The 18,768-nt window shown below is 34.5% G+C and overlaps 2 protein-coding genes across 3 annotated transcripts in view; both read right to left on the reverse strand.

The window, feature by feature from the left end:
- The window catches only part of LOC119835902 (fibronectin type-III domain-containing protein 3a-like), a 37,292-nt gene extending 20,032 nt beyond the window's left edge, over positions 1-17,260 (reverse strand). Inside the window, exon 1 of the mRNA XM_038361052.1 lies at positions 16,923-17,260. The gene's annotated coding sequence lies outside the window, so the exon portion shown is untranslated. The remainder of the gene's footprint in view (positions 1-16,922) is intronic.
- A 950-nt stretch (positions 17,261-18,210) lies between these two features.
- Positions 18,211-18,768, reverse strand: part of LOC119832206 (transcription-associated protein 1) — a 29,343-nt gene continuing 28,785 nt past the window's right edge. For both annotated transcript variants that reach the window (XM_038355836.1, XM_038355846.1), the window contains one exon: positions 18,211-18,750. In XM_038355836.1, the coding sequence (XP_038211764.1) occupies positions 18,454-18,750 (297 nt within the window). In that variant the 3' untranslated portion in view covers positions 18,211-18,453. The remainder of the gene's footprint in view (positions 18,751-18,768) is intronic.

The following is an 18,768-nucleotide window of genomic DNA, read 5'->3' on the forward strand; positions in this document are numbered from 1 at the left end:
TTGGTAATTACAACTACTAACGCCTAAAATGAGGGTCGAGGCGGGCCACGAGGGAGCGACGTGCAGACGGCAATGACCTTACGCACTAACTTATGACTAGATACGATGGAAGTACAATGAACAATCTTCGCACGGGCGTTTGTGAAATATTTTTGCGCGATAATGTCGATGACATTAGATTACGGCAGGAACGTGATTCAATGTTATCGTTTTTATATAAACGGATTTCTTGTCATTTGTTGATGTTTGTTTATTGGCTCTCGACTAGAGTTAGTGATGTTTGATATCGATTAGTTCATATTTTTAGATGAGAAGCGCAGACTTCTGCTTCTACGTTGACGTAATTTATAAATTACAATACATATAACAATAATATAATAAAATCATAAAATTGACGATTGATTACATTTGTTAATTATTATGTACTTATTAAAAAATATAGGCCACCGTTTTCATATATAAGAGAATCCACACAGCACAGCCGAATTTCAGATAACAAAAAACATCTCTTAGGTTGTGTGAGAGATTATTCTCTCCTTTAGTTTTAATGAAAATATGTAGATTTAAAAATCAACGATTATGGACTTTTTCGAGTAGTTGTACCTATTCACATCACCATTTACTTTTATAACAATTGCATTAAGTAACATTAAATACTAATGTAGAATTCATTTATGCAAGGAGGAAACAATAACAAATATTCGAAGCCATGTTATAATACATAAACTAGCAACGTTCAGACGAATAGCTCCAGTAAATTTATTTTTAGTAAAGAATATTATGATTCTATTCAGACATAGGCAGACCTAATATCAATAAAACGGACGAGGGGCTAGCTGTAACGTCCGACATGATTTAGAGCGATATAAAGACAATTAACGACGTCTTCCCAAAATGGTCAACTAATAGATTAAGCAGGCGAAGAGACAAAGAACTCACAACATATGATTAATATTCATACGTATTATTAAATAATTTTGAGTTTTTCTAAATATAACTCTGAGTTAATAACATTGTCCTATCAGAAGGAATAGAAGCAACAACATTACCTCACGGGTGATTATATCGTATGTAATGACACGCGATTTTCTCTTTGTTTATAACAATGGCGTTATCAATGTGTCTATCAAGCCACGCGTTGTAAAAGTAGCCCACGTAAGTACATATTTTCTCAAGTAAAATAGAAACTTTAATTACACCAGTAATAAAAGTAGTTGCCCAAACAAAATCTTATATACTTAATTACCTAGGGACAATATTAAGATTCTGCTTTTTAAGTGGGAATATCGCAGAGGATAGAAGTTATTCAGAATGTCATATATTAGTATGTTTCGGATGTATTTAAGAATTTAAAACTAGCATGAGTCACCTACGCAACAAGGCGTAAAGTTGAGGTTCACACGACGCGGCGCGGGACGTCTGACGCATGCTAAAAGCATATTTGTTGTCGTACGATATATATACATAGATGAATACACATAGATCTTTAACACAAATGTCTGATAAAATGAATTGTTCAATAATTTCCATGAACAACAACGGAACAACGAAGCAGAACAAAATAGATAGACTCTTCCTAACCAATAAAACCTGGGGAAATTGGTTTATTTATCTCTCTAATTATCTTAATATATTAAGTTAATAGCTTGGTAAAATTTAATTAATTTACGAAATTGATAGCTGATATTTTATCTCCCATCCTCGCTTAAAGATATACCTTTTAAACGTTTAACAATTTGTTATTTAGGTTTATTTAACCCTAATACAAATACAACTAAGATTTTTAATGTACCGTTGTTACTTGAGTTTTTGTCTTTGCAAAGTTGGCGGCATTCCATGTCGATGAGTGTTTCACTCCAGTGTAGTGAGGTTTTTGACATTTCGAAATAAAAGATGTTTCGTCTGCCACGAGTTTTCATTAATCGTTCTGCCTTCATGTCTCCATTTTCCTACTTTTTGCACCGGAACCACGGTACAGTGAGTATAAAGAAACTATGCAATTCCTTTGACTATTATAAAACAAATTACATTATACCGCCAGTACAACACTTAAAAGAACAAGGGCTAAGGAAATAGTTGCGTCATCAGAACTTTCTAATAATCACTGTCGACATGCAATAGGATTTATTCAGCAATGGACTGTAATTAGCTGGCCGCGTAACAAGAGTTGATTCCTCTCGGTTCTTGTTCGTTAAATCACACGGTGCAGACGAGTCGAAGTCAATCGACTTGTGCAACACTATTCACTTTCAATTTTCTTAATATCAAAGCATTTACACATAGCATCGTGACCTCCAAAAATATTGAATACGACATTCATGAAATGTCATACAAAGAATGTAGACGACGCTATCGGTATTATCATCATACCGGCACCGGATTGAAGCGCAATCAAATGACGTACTGCAATCGGAATGTTAATGTAAAATGCAAGCAACCAGCGCTCAATAAATAAATGTATTCGGTTGCGAGTTGCAACCAGAAGTGTTAAGACATCCGCGACGAATTCTCATTCGGTTGCATTGAAACATAATATAATTCACCTGGAAAAGCATGAAGGTGAGACAGTGCTTTGAAGCGACGCAGACCGTGCAAATATAGATGTAGAAAGCACTTTAGAAAGGAATCGAAGGTGCGCGTGACCCGTAGATAGCGGCGAGGTGAGCGGCCCGCGCCTTCGCTTGCGACACCGCGCCACCACGCCGCACACGGAACTGACGGCCTTCGATTTCAAACTTTTAGTTGAATACTTTTTTTTGGCACACACAACTAATTACACCTGTCTATTGTACAATCCAACCAATATGATATTTAATATTGAATTCAATATCTATGCCTGTAATGAAAATTATTTACCATACAGCTTATTTTGTTTGCGGTTTGATTAATCCAATTTATGTGGAAATATGTTTGTACTGAGCGTAATATCTCATACATTCCAGAAGCAATCTCCAATCGCACCGTGGTGGCCTCTCAATTGTGTACGCACGGCTGCGCCGGCGGGCGGGCCGGAGCCACGGATTCAATAGGCGACTCTATCAACAGTGTAGCTTGCATATACGTACTATGAATAGCTTGAGCGATGAACTCACCCGACCGTCGACAATCGGACAATTTGAACGACATGAACAGAAACACTTCTACGTCAGCTGATGCTCAGCTGTTATTCACATCTAAAACATTTTTGACATATTTATAGATGTGCTCTAGTTGTCTATCATAAATTGGCAAGTGAATCGCATAAATATTCATCTGAACTGAGATCTCAACTGCTAATGAGTAATCGGTAACATTATTAAAAAGATGCATATAGCACACCGCAAAGCGTACAGCACTCACGCACAAATCTCGTATGCTCAATCTGGCAAGACCTGTCACAGTATCTGAGTGATGTTCCAGGATCCGTTCCAAATGGCCGGCCGTCGCGGCGACTGTGCGAACAACAGATGCAAATGTTTCACTAAGCCCTTTGATGTCTCCGTGAATATGAATGAGGCTTGTCGCGTTTATATTGCATTCTTGTTTATTGCGCTACCTTTATAAATCAGTTTACAAATTATGGCGCACATTTAACACAACCTTAATGTATGTTAATATATTCATTGTATATTTACTACTCAAAATTTAATTCAATTGACGACGCCTCACACACTTGTTATAGTTTAGGTGCATTGTCCCACTTTCGTTTGATTCAATCAAGTGAACACGCAATGATGTTCGATTTCATGATCATAAGTGGCGTATAAAATCTTAATATTCTAAATATTTTTCTAGAAATTTCAATGCTACTCTATAACAGCCGTCTTAATTGCTTGCAACTTGGTTTGACGTAAACGCGAATTTATTTGAACATTTGTCGTGTTTCATTCGATATCATTACATTTTATTGCATTTTGTTACTATCATTGCAATGTTCGGTATTTATTACGTTATTGGAAATAGATACTTAAAATAGTTATATAGAAAATATATACGTACATATTTTAATAAATCAAGCTGCTTACAAAACATTAGGTAATTAATTTTTAAACTTTATTTACGATACATTTTGTGTAAGATAAAAATCTTAATTCTAAATTGGCGATAATAGTTTGATTAGGGGTAGATTATCAAGAGTATGTACACTTCGTATAGATTGTAAACTGAGTTTAAAATAGACACACATGGTAGGTACAGATAAAATAGCACTATACGTAAAGCTTTTGGATATTTAGGGCACACTTGGTGCAGTCATTAAATTATCGTCAAATTGCTGATGTCTATTTTTGAATGCTAATTCATCTAGAAATTACAATTTGATTGGAACGTTTAGCTCGTATACACTGTATTTAAGTATTTGAGCGAATTAATTAAAAACTGATGTGTTATAATTACTCATCCTCTCTGCAATACCCTCAGGTTTTAAATATGATATTATATGTAAGAGAGAATTATGTAAACTATGATAATAATAAATAGTTAATTTACATAAAAAATGTTGTTTCATCTCTTAATTCATATGTTTTTATAAACTTTGAACACGCCATTAGGTTTTTATATTGTTGTATATAATGAGGCAATTAAACGCGGTGTTTATTGTGGAGATAATAGCATACATGACACGTGGTATACACATGTCATTTGCAACACAGATGTTGTGTATGTTTCAGCTATGCCAGTGATTCACTTAGCATTTTGCAATGAATATCAAAGGGCAAAAAGATAATACAACATCCATTGATAAATTTAATAATATACTTACTTACACAGTTAACGAGCGCTGGACCAATTGCATTTCATGAATAGATAAATTATTGGCACAGTTAAAGCTATAATTGACTTTTATTTGAACTACACTATGATTATACTCATATTTACATGTTGACCTTTTCGTCATACCAGCAGTATGTCACTTCCCGTTAATTATTTTTAACCAACGTTCTCAAAAACGAAGGAGGATTTCTATTACTGTGTTTCAACCGATTGGCGTGATTCTTTTTTTGGTTGATAAGAAATATATGTCATTTGGTTTATTACAGAATCTGGAGTGGTACCTCCTTCCAAGGACGTCGGTCATCTTTATGTAGAAAATGAATATTTATATGGATAATAAATATCTTGTACGTGCGTCTGCCACGAACTATTCTATAGCCCCATAGATTACAGATAACTAACACAGCAGATATGTTTTCTAATATCTATCTTTCCTATGTAAATTACTGGGTATAATGTTTTCTAATAAAGTGTTACGTAAATATCATATCTTGTGTAATTTGAGTACAATATTTCTGCATGCCTAATCCGGCACGGCGTGGCGGCAGAAATACCACGGCCTTTAACAAAGTTATTGAGACGTAATTTCTTACTGTTCAAGGGTTTATAATCCTATTAAACGTTATAAGTATTCAACAGAGATAGGATGTAACATTTTGTATTGTGTGATAGCAGGAACACACGTGAAGTGCATGATGCGCCGCCGGGACGGAACAATAAGAAGTTTTTAAAACAAAGCCTACATTACCATACAACAAGATGGCTCCCAATACGCGCCCATTTCCCTGCATACGTACCTGCAGACAAACAACATAATATTGTGAGACAAAATCTTCTTTATTATATTTTATTCGCCTATGTTCACAGAAAAATACATTGCTATACTTAATGAAAGAAAATGTACGTTGCGTACAGGAATCTTAGGTTATTTTTTAATTAGTTTTTGAATTAGGTTCGGAGACGTTTGTGGTATTGCATAGTCATAAAATCAAGAACTAAATAGCTCATTCTTACATCGATTTTGAAGCTATATTAAAAATAAGTATCTATCTATTCATAATTTAATACTGGAACGGTGCGACCGCGGCGACGCCACGATACATATCTATTTTGTAATAGTATTCGTTAAGTCCAAGTTACCAAAATTATAAGAATGATGAAGTAGTCTATATTTCATTCAATATGTTCAAGTAGGTATGTAAGAAAATTAATGTCGTACATTTTCCTCAACGCTAGAGAACATTTAGACCTGGTAATGCCCGAATTGTTTCATGGATTAGATGGAATATATTAATAATTAGTTAATTATTTGAAAAGAACCGCTATTATGCTGGAATACATTACTTATGGAGCACACATAAGTACCTGCATAATTTATTAATACTATTCACTTTTGCGGCTTCGAAACCGACTGCTTAACATACGTATTGACATTAAACTTTTCAATATTAAGTTAATTGCATATCTCTACTGTTGAATCCTTTCTGTGAGACCATAGAAATAAATTAAAAATTACATTATATTATATACATATTGTTTATCAGATGTTTCTCCACATTATACTGATTTAACTCTTCCATTTATTTTGGTTTCAGTTTATGATTTGTAAAAACCTATAAACATAAATCATCGCAATTGCCAATCTTATGCAGTTTAATAATGACTAATGCGTACTAATTGTGAGCGAATCTCACTTATCTTGATTATCCTTATTCGCATAATAGCTGTTATAGCATCTAGTAATAATATATTCAACTACATTTCAGGTTAACGACTCGGTGAAAGTTGGCGTGATTTATCTGAGTTCCTTCCTCCAATAGTGATGTAAGTGGCATCATTTCAAACAACTTCTAACTATGAATTCAGTTCGTGAATAACGTACGATCATATTAATAAACGCCTCACTTTTCTATTGTCTCACTCATTCTCAGAATTGTTATGGCTCCGAAGATTAAGAGCAACGATGGCATCAAACAAATGGCGAACCATTTTAATTTCAAAGACCGTGCATTTGATTAAATAGTCTGAATCAAAGCGTACAAAAGTGAAACGCTTTGTAAAGCAGTGTCAAAGAAAAGAAATGAAAAGAGCTCCTTGACTGGAAATGGGATAATTCCGACGTCATATTCTATATCTATTGCGTAACTTAAAAATGTGTTTAAAACGTGCATGTTGCACGGGCTTATAATAAATGCACGAGCGATAAATTATGTCGATTCGTATTGTGATTATATAATTTTAATATGCACTTTAAGCTCAGGTAAACAGGGGGATAGTAATAACCTTATTAGGGGGTAGGGGGAGGTCGGCTATTTGTAGAGCGAGCTACAGGGCCGTGGGCGGCCGCGCGCGCCTCCCGCCCGCCGTATCGATCGCACAGCATCCACGATGCACCACTTGTTACATCTCTGTTCATTTATGAATAGTGAATACAGGACAAACCTTTTACACACCTACATTGTTTCAAGTAATTTAGTGCATTTGTTTATTATTTTCTATTATTATAATCGTTCGGAAGTTTGCTTAAACGACTGTTTAATATCTATCATCAGATTTCACATATTTTTTCAATAAAAAGTATTATTTTAATTTATCACATTAGATGGGTTGGTGGAAATTTTTTAAATTTTAATAATTTGAATTAGTCCAAGAATTATGATACATAGGTATAGTGGGTACAAGCCAGGCATATAGTAGGTAATAGCTACGTTTATGCCCTATTGTACTGTAATAACAAGCAATCATTTGATGATACTACATAAAATGCACAACATTACAATAATCGTATAATCTGTACCTAGATGGGTATTTGGATTTACATATTTAACTAAATCAATTTGCACCATAATATAAACAGCAATATTTCTGTCAATATCTTATAAATAAATGATAATTTAAAATAATATACCTACCTAATAACTACCATAGACTCCAAGACAACATTAATAGGTCATTGTGCTCAATCATAAACATTATGTAATCAAAAATATGTTTACATCATTAGGGCGTACTTCGTAATTTGTTTTCTCGTACGAACCTACTTGATTATGTATAAACAAAAATCCTACTTTACAACCTCATAAAAATAACGTAGTTTAGAAAAATAAGGATTTAGTCATCACGTACAACAAAACATGTTCTTCATAGTAAATTGAATTGTGTCATTAAATAGGTTTCAGCTGTAGGTATTATATTAAATACATGTTAGTACAACTAGGATTATAATATATTCATTATTTTTAACAAAAAAACTATACCCCTAAATTTTCAGAACTTACATGGAATTTAAATGGGACCACAGTACGGAAAGGCATCAGTTTCATAAAAACGAATCATCAAAGTTGTTTTACCCATTCGAAAGTTCATAAATTCTGTTGAAAAGACTTGTAACATTTACCTAACATTACCTCACACATATAATTACATTTGAATAATCTTAACTAAGACCATGAATTGAAAAATAAAATTGCATAACCAATTCTAATGTTATAACTAATCAACCAATAACACATAAATATTACACATTTTAACTTCCTTTAGATGTGCACTTTGAAGGAGCTTCAATAAACGCTAGTGTCGCTCCACTCAAGACTCACATAATTCTGAAATATTCCACTCACAACAGTACTTAGTTACTTGTGGTCGACGGCAGTTCTCAAATTAACTTCTAATGCACCGTGACTTGAGCACATAAATGAAGTGCAGACGGAGAAAGTGTTTACTTGTTGGAGAGATCGCAAACATCTGTCGTCAGTTTGTTACCTGCGCGATACAAGTCATTAACAGCGGTTACAATCGTTGAAACGAAGCAGCCACAGCTCGTAAGTGCACTCGCATTTCTATTGCTCACTTTATCACTTCATATTCATTTCATCGCGCAAACATATAACAAGTAATGCTACAATTTATAAACGCTCTCATTTCGCTTCTATTGCGCATGACAACACATTGGGCAGTTTAAACGATCTTGTTCTGTAATTGCGTAAGATTTATTGGTCTTGTGCGCGAAGATTGAAATGAAGGCCAGTTTCTTTGCTGATGCGAATGTAAATGATTTGTGATCATCTTTAATTCCAGTATGCGCTTTAAATAAGCTTGTAACCTGTTTTAGGGCATATAATATCCGAGATGCAGACGCAAATAGTAAATAATAAACGTGTTTCACCGTCGACGCGCCGAGTCACCGTCTCAATGAGGAAAATCCAACTGACATCCTGTTCGCTGTCACAAATGCATTTGACTGAGATACCTTAAGGTTTTAAATAGCGTGAGTTGTTGGCTATGTATCACAAGATTTCATTTGTTGTCAGCTAAATAATAACATAGCAAGGCAAGGTGCCTTCTGCCAGCACATATTTCTGAACAATGTATTAGATATTGAATTTTCATATTAAATTTTAAGTAATATTTTTAATGTGCATATGAATATTATTATTACGCTAGTACATCATTAAGTATAATCAAATTTACTCGTAACTACTAGTAGTTAGTATCATAATAATGGGATAGTTAATATCTGAACAAAGTACATTGTTTTCGACTAAGAATTCCCTATAATAATCCAAGTAGGTGTATTGTTTTGACTAGAAATTTAATTAAACGAAATAGCTTATTTGGAATTTTTAAAAACTCGGCAAACTGATCGGTCATCGTTCGACGTCTGGTCTGGACCCGCCCATCAGACTCGAGACAAAAACCTTCTCATCTTTTACTACATTTAATTATAAATACAGACTCTGTATACCTACCGCTATTTATGATTACTTCATAATTTCAAATATCATGAAAGATATTTTTATCGCTAGTAAACCGTTGAATAATTCATTAATATTATGTATCGGATTAAACTAGAATTTGCTATCTACATTATTCCATACCTATTACTCCATACCACAACCCATTCGCTGAATGATTATAGGAAAAAAAAAATTAAATAACAAAAATAATAAAAAAGCCATATTATTGGAATCGAGAACACGTTTTTGTTTAGTGCATATTATCTGTGACATATCATGTACCTATTTTTCAGATGAATTAGCATAAATACGAGTACCATCTATACATTATATAGGAAGTGACGTCAGCTTGACTGATTTTGTTATATTGTAACTAAAATAATAAAAATAAATTTAGTATCGTTCAAAAAGTGTGTGTAAAATGTGTAACCAATCTGCATAATATTATTAATGTGTGCACCATAACCTAAAGATATTTACTATTATTATAATATAAAATATGATTTGTTATTTTTTATTTGCGAATATAATGCATGGCATATTATTGTAGATAAATTCTAAAGTAAAATGCAATAAATTAGATCAAATTGATTTAATAGTTTTTATTCTATTATATGAGCGCATCGTCATACATGTTTATATAATAAATAAAATATATAAATTAAGTTATGAAGAGACAAAAAAAAAATGTTAATTAATAGTTTATTTAAAATATTTATTCGCGCAGTTTGGATTTTTTATTTATAATATAATAATATACTATATATCAATAAATAATATACATCAATATTTTACATATTTTTTTAAGTTTGGCTGATCAAAGTAGGCATCTACTTACTTTCAGTAGTCAAACCACGGACGTAAAAATATGATTCAACAACAATGACTACTTTATTGTCTATTATTAGTAAGAAATCCATTCTAAATTTAATTTAGGAAAATTACGCATAATCGCAGCAGAACGGGTTGCGATGGCGCGGAGTGCGGGGCGTGAAGTTCAACGAACGTCCGCGAGCCGGCACGGGCCCAAGGTCGCGGCGTTCACTCGCCCGCCACCAACCGCCGGTCCGACCACCAGACATCAAACCGAACAGCACCCAACACATACCCTATCATACAGACACAATATACAATAAAAAAAAATAATAAAAAATTTTTAATATTCATTATCCATATTACATAATCATGAATAAATTACACATAACGCAGACTAAAAACTATCTCTTCAAATGAAAGGTTCTGCCTGCCACACTTTAAATTGGAAAGTGAATTCTACCTTTCATTTGATTTTAACATTAAATTCAATTCGTTCAAATCAAAACATTTTTCGTCAGGACTCGTTAATAAAAATTAAAAAGTACTAATTAGTGAAAGTAAAGTGTTTACGTTAGTAGCAATTAAAATTTAAGTGGTTCTTTTCGCAACTTGTTGCTGGAAAATTTTTGAGTCGAATCTTTTAATGGAGTAATTTTTTTATATTTTTATTGGCATGTAATCATTCCTTTAAACCTAACCAGTCGCTGTTGAAATTTGATGAAATTCCATAATGAATTTTTATTCGTAATTTGGATTATCGAATTAGTTCTCAAAACAAAAATGCTGATTGTCATCTGAGCGGATGTTTGTGCAACGTAGGCAATGTGCAACTCACGCGCAAGTAAATGTCGAAACTATGAAAGAGAATGCTCACTTATGCAACTTATCTATTGATACATAAAGCTAGTGTTGGACTAGCTTTTACCGCGCCGTCGTGATCTCATTGGTATGTACGATGATGTTTTGTCAATGGATATTCGAGTCATAAAAGTTGCTATAATTAGAACTTAGATGATAAATCTACAATTTATACCTTAATAAAACTAAATGATGTCTCGTTTACTTAAGTAGGATATTAAAATTAATAGTCAGTAGCACACCGTTATGTAACTTAGTAATAAATACGTGCTGCTTGTTTAACATTCTATTAAGTATTACCTATAATTATGCTACATTGTTTATTGTGACTGATAGATTTACAATGTACAAGAATGCGTTATTGGTCAGTACGTTTTTAATTATTTAATGCAAGTCTTATTTGTGTAGGTGTCATGTTTTGATGAACACGATTTAAGGACACTTCTAAGGATGACTGAATTTAGATATCACAATGACTAGTTACCTAACAACCCATTGTGTCATGTTACAAAGAGAACTGTCTACAGACATTTATTTCGACATTAATTATGATCAATCATTAATTTCATGAATAATTGTTAATTATGAATCAGCATACATTTATTAACTTTGTTTACAATGAAATAGTAGCTCTTGCTACCTTGTAGATACCTGGAAGTGCTTTCCAAGCAGTCTATAAAAAAAAAATTAATACTATTGACGAAGCCAAGTAATTGAAAGTTTGAAACAATTTTTGTTCAGTAAAATATTTAAAATGTATTTTAAGATGTGAATATGGTATAAATAATAATATATCCCTTGTAATAATTTTCTTCTACTATAGCGACGGCGACTGTGACTGCGGTGTGGAGAAATTCCTCGAGTATTCGGTTCAACGGCCCTGCTACGGAGTGAGCGTTTTGCATCTGTGTGCGAGCGTGTGAGCGCTGCGCACGCACACGCGCACAGACTTGCCTCTGCAAACACGATGGAAGTTGAAACCGTTATTTACTCCTATGTCTTCTAAGTTCTAAGTACAAACCTAGCGTAATCTAAACCAATTGCCAAATTCTGATTTAATCCTAAAATTATGACAACGTCCACCGCTTTCTACGAAATCTAATTATGCTGAAAATTGATTTAGTAATTGAATTTAATGCCGGCCCGACATTAAATGGATTGTTGGAAAATTAATATAGACTATGGACATTGACAAGGACGTGTTTCATAGTAAATTGCTAAGAGGACTGACGACGTCCTCGCGATGTAATTTACAGCACATTGTGCTAGCGCACCGGTGAGAGGGGTCTCACCGCGGAATGCAATTATTGCGTGAAGGTTTCCTTACCAGAACAGAAGACAATACGCCTATCTGGATACTCCTTTTATAAAGCATTAGTAATTCATTCATCATCAATTAATTTAATAACATTGTCTGTCATTTTATATTCCATATTAGTATAATTATAAAAAAAAAACATAAATCGTATAATGATGTTTAATAAGTATCTTGTTACTGTGTTATTCAAATATTATCTGTCGTGGTGTCCGGGTGTCGGGTCAAATTTACACAATCTGGGTGACCTTTAATCTCGTTTTAGATAGCTAAAACACGCTCCTTTGTTAATTCTCGGAACAGGCCGCGTTATCTCTACATCTCTTTGTTTGCGGTCGCGACACTATTTTTTATACTTTTATGATTTATGAATTAGTTTATGATATGCGATAATAAAGATGTAGCAAATTTTGAATAGCCTTTGCTTGCTATCAAAATTTGGTGGTAGCGTGAATAAAGCATCGTAGGTAGAGTCACAGATAACATAATATTAAGTTTCTTTCTTTGGAAAACAAATTGTTGCGTAATAATTCTAATTATTATTAGGTTTGTTCTTAAAATTCATATACGGAAGTAAATAAGACAGGTGTATATATTGACAATTAATACCCTTGACATTTAGTGTTAATTGAATGTTTTACCTAATTTACATACATAATACAACCAATTGCGATTTATTTTAATGGTGCGTTTAGACGGTCGTGTCCGCTATTCGCATAGTGATTTCACGAAACATTCATATAGTGTCATTGCGAAGCAATGTTTACACCTTAATCTTTAATTACATCCGAAAAACCGGTCGAATCTCAAGGCGAATAGCGAACGCACTGTTTATATATGTTTGTTCGTTATTCGCCTCTGCTATTCATTATGTAAATGCTTCATAAGAATGAGTGATGCGTTTTTTAAAATTTTAATTAAATTAATTAATTTAATTTTTTAATCGTCTTTATTCATTAAAATTTTCATTCCTTGGATCTTAGTAATATGACAGTCTAATAATCCATACAATCGTTCAACGAAGAAGTTTAGACTGGTCAATCGTAAGGAGGGCAAATGAGCCAGAGCTATATACGCCGTATCGTTAGCAGTTCGGGACGTTATTTAAGGTCTGATGCGCGCATGTTTTAATGTCAAAATATTCAATGCAAGTCGGGGTTCGAGACCAGGCGGAGCATGCAGGAAATAAATTGATTTTTCAATCTATCTGCACATCTGGATAACATCACCACCGCTCGAAACGGTGAAGGAAAACATCGTGAGGAAACCGGTTTGTCTGAGAATCAAAATTTCGACGACATGTGACATCAGCCAACCCGCACTTGGCCAGCGTGGTGGATTATGGCCTAATAGGAGACCTCTGTCCCAGAAGTGGGAACACATATGGGCTGAAGATGATGAGGTATTCTATAGACAATATTGTGTTTGTGTTACGATGAATGTCTGAAATGCAGTGTATTTTAAGATACTTTCGAGACTGTTAATGTAATGACCGTGATTGATCTTTTTCATGACGATTTCGGTCATTAACCGATGACTGTTATCAACGACCATGACGACTTGGAAAATGATCATAATGAGCGATATTATGATGCCTGCCTTATTAGTGATTGATAAATAAAATAGAGATACATATAATTTACATTGGTAGATTTGAGTATGTTATGTTAGACTGCGACCACATAACGCTGGATACCCAGCGAGCGAAGCGAGCAAGTCGCGGTATCGACCGGTGAGTGCCAGAACCAAATTCAGATTAAGATTGTAAACACCATTAGACTATTATTAGTCGAACATTTGGTTGTTAGGGTTTGGTTCGTAATCTATCGACAAATTGTGATCCGTAATATACTGCTTACTATATTATGTGTAATATATCAATGTGAAACTGTGAAAAAAGAAATGGGTTTGATTCGGTTTATTCAAAAACTACACAGAAATGGGAGCCCTTCGATGCGAGGCTGAACTCGCAACCTGCACCTGACCGACGTTTAGTAAAAGCACGGGTAAAAGTAAATTCTCGGCATAGTACCTACATAAAGGCTATTTATTCGCATTATTATATAGTTCGCATAAGAAATATTTAATAAAAGATGATTTTTACACAAATCTACAGTTTCCATTGATTTATAACATAATTTCAAATTCTTCCTGTTGTTACTACTTACTACGAATTGTGTATTTTATTATGCTAATTTATTATATAACGTTATAACTTTATTCGTCTCTTACTAACAGGTGTTAATACATTATTAAATATACTTGCGTCAAATATATCATTTTCTCCATCATATGTATTACCTAATTACTATATATGAATAGGATTATTACGCAAATTATTACGTCAGTTCAAATTTCAAATGACGTAATGAAATTTGGAAATAACATATCTACAACCAAAATACAATTTAAACCAAATGACGTTTTTTCTTATTCAAACATTCGTCTTTCCTCTTTTAGTCTTTCAACTTTGTAAGAAGCACCTCCACTGTTCAATATTTATGTCTTAATCTTAGTAACATAATATTATGTATAATTAATATCTTGTAGCATTTCCCAAAACACGTACAAAAGTTTCGAATATAATAATAGTTTGGAATGTAGTTAATTTTTGACCAAACAATTAAGTTGTATGAACATTGCGGTCTCTATCAATTAACGGAGAAAGGGTTGATGTTACGTACTATCTACCGACCTATGATTAATTATGAAATGGGGCAGTCCACAACTTTAGTGTTAAATTACATTTTACACTATCATTCAATATATACTCTAAAGTTTAATTAAATTATAGATAAAACGTGTTTCATAAATTGCATGCAATTTATTTAAGCTTAGCATGTATTTTATTCGCATATGCAACACGTCGTAGTGTTAATGTAGCTATATTGTAAATTGAGTTTATATATTGTTATTATACTATTAAAACCGAAGTAGATACATGCTTTAGTAGTTATAAGTATTCTTTAGCACTGCGTTGCGCCATGGCAAATTACAAATGTACTATAAATGCTACACTTTTACAAGTGTAGCTTGTTTGTTTACACAAACAATCATAAATACGATGTTGAATTTTGTAAAAACAATTAATGATTTTTCAAAGTATAAATCCAGATTAAATATGTAAAGTTTAAAGTTGATCTTAATAGAGGTTCGCTTCGCTTTAAAACCGCTTCTTACCCTCTAGAGTCCAGGGAATACGAGCGAAATATAACTACCTATGTAGATATATATGCATCATAGAAAAGGAAAGGTAAGATTAGTGAACGTACTAATTTTTTTTACATGTCCGACATTTATATAATAACTAACTGTAAGTGAACGCGTATTAATTGTATTGATTAAGTAGATTTTTTTAAAGATTCTTCTTATTATTGCTGTTTAGAAATTACAATTATTTATAATAACCAGTAATATAATATATGTGTGTGTGCAAGTAACTCTTCTTAGCGCCTAAACCACTGAGCTGATTTGGATGAAATTTGGTACAGAGACACTTTGAATTTTTTATTCGAATTCGGCAAAGCCGTGGGTGAATAGCTTGTTGTTTATAATTTAACTTTCAGCAATATACGAGTATCATTAATCTATGTGGAACGAATCCAAACAAATACAGCCAGTCAAATTGACACGTTCCTCTTTTTTTGAAGTCCATAAGGAAACCCTAAGTGCTTTACGAAAAAGCCACATAATAAACGAGCTCAATATTTCAATCAAACTTATCATTCACTCAAAATAAAAAAAAAATCATAATTTAAGGTAGGAAAACTCATAATAAATGAGTGCAGTTTAATTAATGATGTCTAAATATATTGTAACGTGGGTGGTATCAGCACGAGACTTGCGCCGTCATGTCAATCAACGCCCACAATTAGCATAGGAATAGTACAATTATTCCGAAACGCACACGAACATTCCATCGGATACAGTGTTGCAAATGTGCATTGGTCAGTACAGGAGCGGCAAACTCCGAGTCACACTGACATTGCGTACAGTCCTGCATCCCACATGGAATGCGGTCGCTTGACCGGCCGCGCACCGCCCCGCGCCGACGCCCGCTCTCCTCCATGTTTTCTTACCTATTCGTTTCCGTCCACCATATGGAATAGTAGGATAACACCGATTCTAACAAGAATCTAACCGGTGCCTCCGGCTATTAGCTATACAGCACCGATTGATCTCGAATTCCTAGAATTGCGTCCTGGCCAATGAATGACGTCACGTCAACAATCTTTACAAAGTGTCTACGTGTGAAAGATTCAGTCTGCTAGATCAAATAGTAATGTTGATAAAAGGAAATACTTTATGCAATGTATTTACAGGAACTGCGTAGCTGTCTTCAAGCTCGGTAAATGGTTTATCTAGTCTTCTATTGGGGGCCGCCACGTCGTAGCACTACGACATCCCTTGCACGACAACATAGGATACAAGAAAATTTCACTCACCTTCGCGGAAAAGCCGCAGATCGTTTATAATATCCACAAACTCGAGCGCACAGATAATCCGGTTATCGTCCGTACAGCACAAATATTCACCACACCACAACGACAACATAAATAAAGGCGGGAGGAGTCGCCGATTCGGTCGCTGATCGTGCACAGTAAATGCACTCTTCGCACTAATCGAAATGCCACTCGGGAAAAAGCACGGGGCGGGGTTGTCGAATGTCACAAAACGGTCGGATCCAGAGGTCGGATACTTGCAATAAGTGAGTGAGGAAGCGCAATACACCGTCAACGAAACGGACGCCGCGGAGCGGACTGACTGAGACACAGGAATATACCGAGCGGGCGCGGGCCGGCGGGCGGGGGCCGGCGACGTGGCGCCCGCGCGCGCCGCGCCCCGCGCCGCCGACACCGCGCCTGGCAACCCGCCCCGCGCGACCTGTTACCGCCGCCCGCCGGCCCTACCGTCTGACCACCACCTACCTAACTAGAACCTACCCTATCAACCTACAGCTTAGGACCCCATATTTGCATTACGATCTATGAATGACATTCTTAAGCTAACGGTAACCTAACAAACAATAACAACATAAACATAAGAAAATATTTTTTTAGATATTTATGTGTTTAATGCATACTTAAAGCTAATTGAAAATAACTGTATTCTGTTTTACTTATGTGACGAAATAATCATCGATGACTATAAAATACTTGCATAGTTTTATTTTGATTATTTGATGTTAGTTATAAAATATTTTTCTGCATGGTCTCTAAAATCTTAGTTATATAGAGAACATTATTTCATTAAGAACTTGTGCTTTAATTAAACAGAAGTGCAAATTCTTTATCAGTCTTAATCATTGCCTCACACACTACTACGCCTAGCTCTAAGACGAGCCATAATAGAGACTTCAATAGATACCCCTCTATTACAAAGCTTTCTTTCTCATTGTTTATGTGATAGTATCGGTTTTACTATCTAACAAATCCGTGAGATCGACGTACGTTCTCCAACCTTCGCTTGTTGCACATCAAGTGAATGAAAGTGAACGAATGTTTCTTGATTTCTTTGCAAAGACGTACCTAGTACCTACGTAGCAGAGATGTACTCTTGATGAAACGCTTGTTGTTCACCTAGTAATACTTTCTCCCGTTCTTTGCATTTAAATACAGTCATTGGAGGTAGTAAATACGTAAGCGTAATTGTGTTTATGTATCCCACAAACAATTTTGCTCGCTCACATGTAGTTATGAGGTAATAAACAGGGAGTTGAAATAAAACAACTAATATTTTATAGTATTTAATTTTGAGTTACACGAGATCACAGTCCAAGTCCACAATTGTCCTTCATTTAATTTAACAATCATACCCTTATATAATTATTTTAACAACATAGTGAAATCTTACATACAAAATACTTACCGTTTGTATAAACTAACAGATCCTTAACACGTAAAACTTTCGTAGTCTAACTTATAAATACAATGTGATTTATTAAACACAGTTATATAACTAATAAGATAATGAAATTTAGAGCCAAGGATGCCACGCGGGGTCCATACGGCAGAGGTTGTCATGGCTATTGGCAGCAGTTACGAGGGTTGCCACTTTGCTGTCCGGTCCATCGAACAGAGCGAGAGAGTTCAGTCTATTCATGATAACCGTGACCGCCTTGTTCACCATATTCACTATGGTCTCGTTGTCAATTTCAGTAGATTTGTTCTCTGTGGAGGTGCCGGGCGTCGGCACTCCGGATTTGTCTTCCAAGCGCTTACGATAGCCGGTCACCATTTCATCGCGCAGTATCGTTCTTAAGATGGATTGTATCTGTAAACACACTTACGG

The sequence above is a fragment of the Zerene cesonia genome, chromosome 1, assembly GCF_012273895.1.
Source record: "Zerene cesonia ecotype Mississippi chromosome 1, Zerene_cesonia_1.1, whole genome shotgun sequence".
In the NCBI taxonomy this organism is placed as follows: domain Eukaryota; kingdom Metazoa; phylum Arthropoda; class Insecta; order Lepidoptera; family Pieridae; genus Zerene; species Zerene cesonia.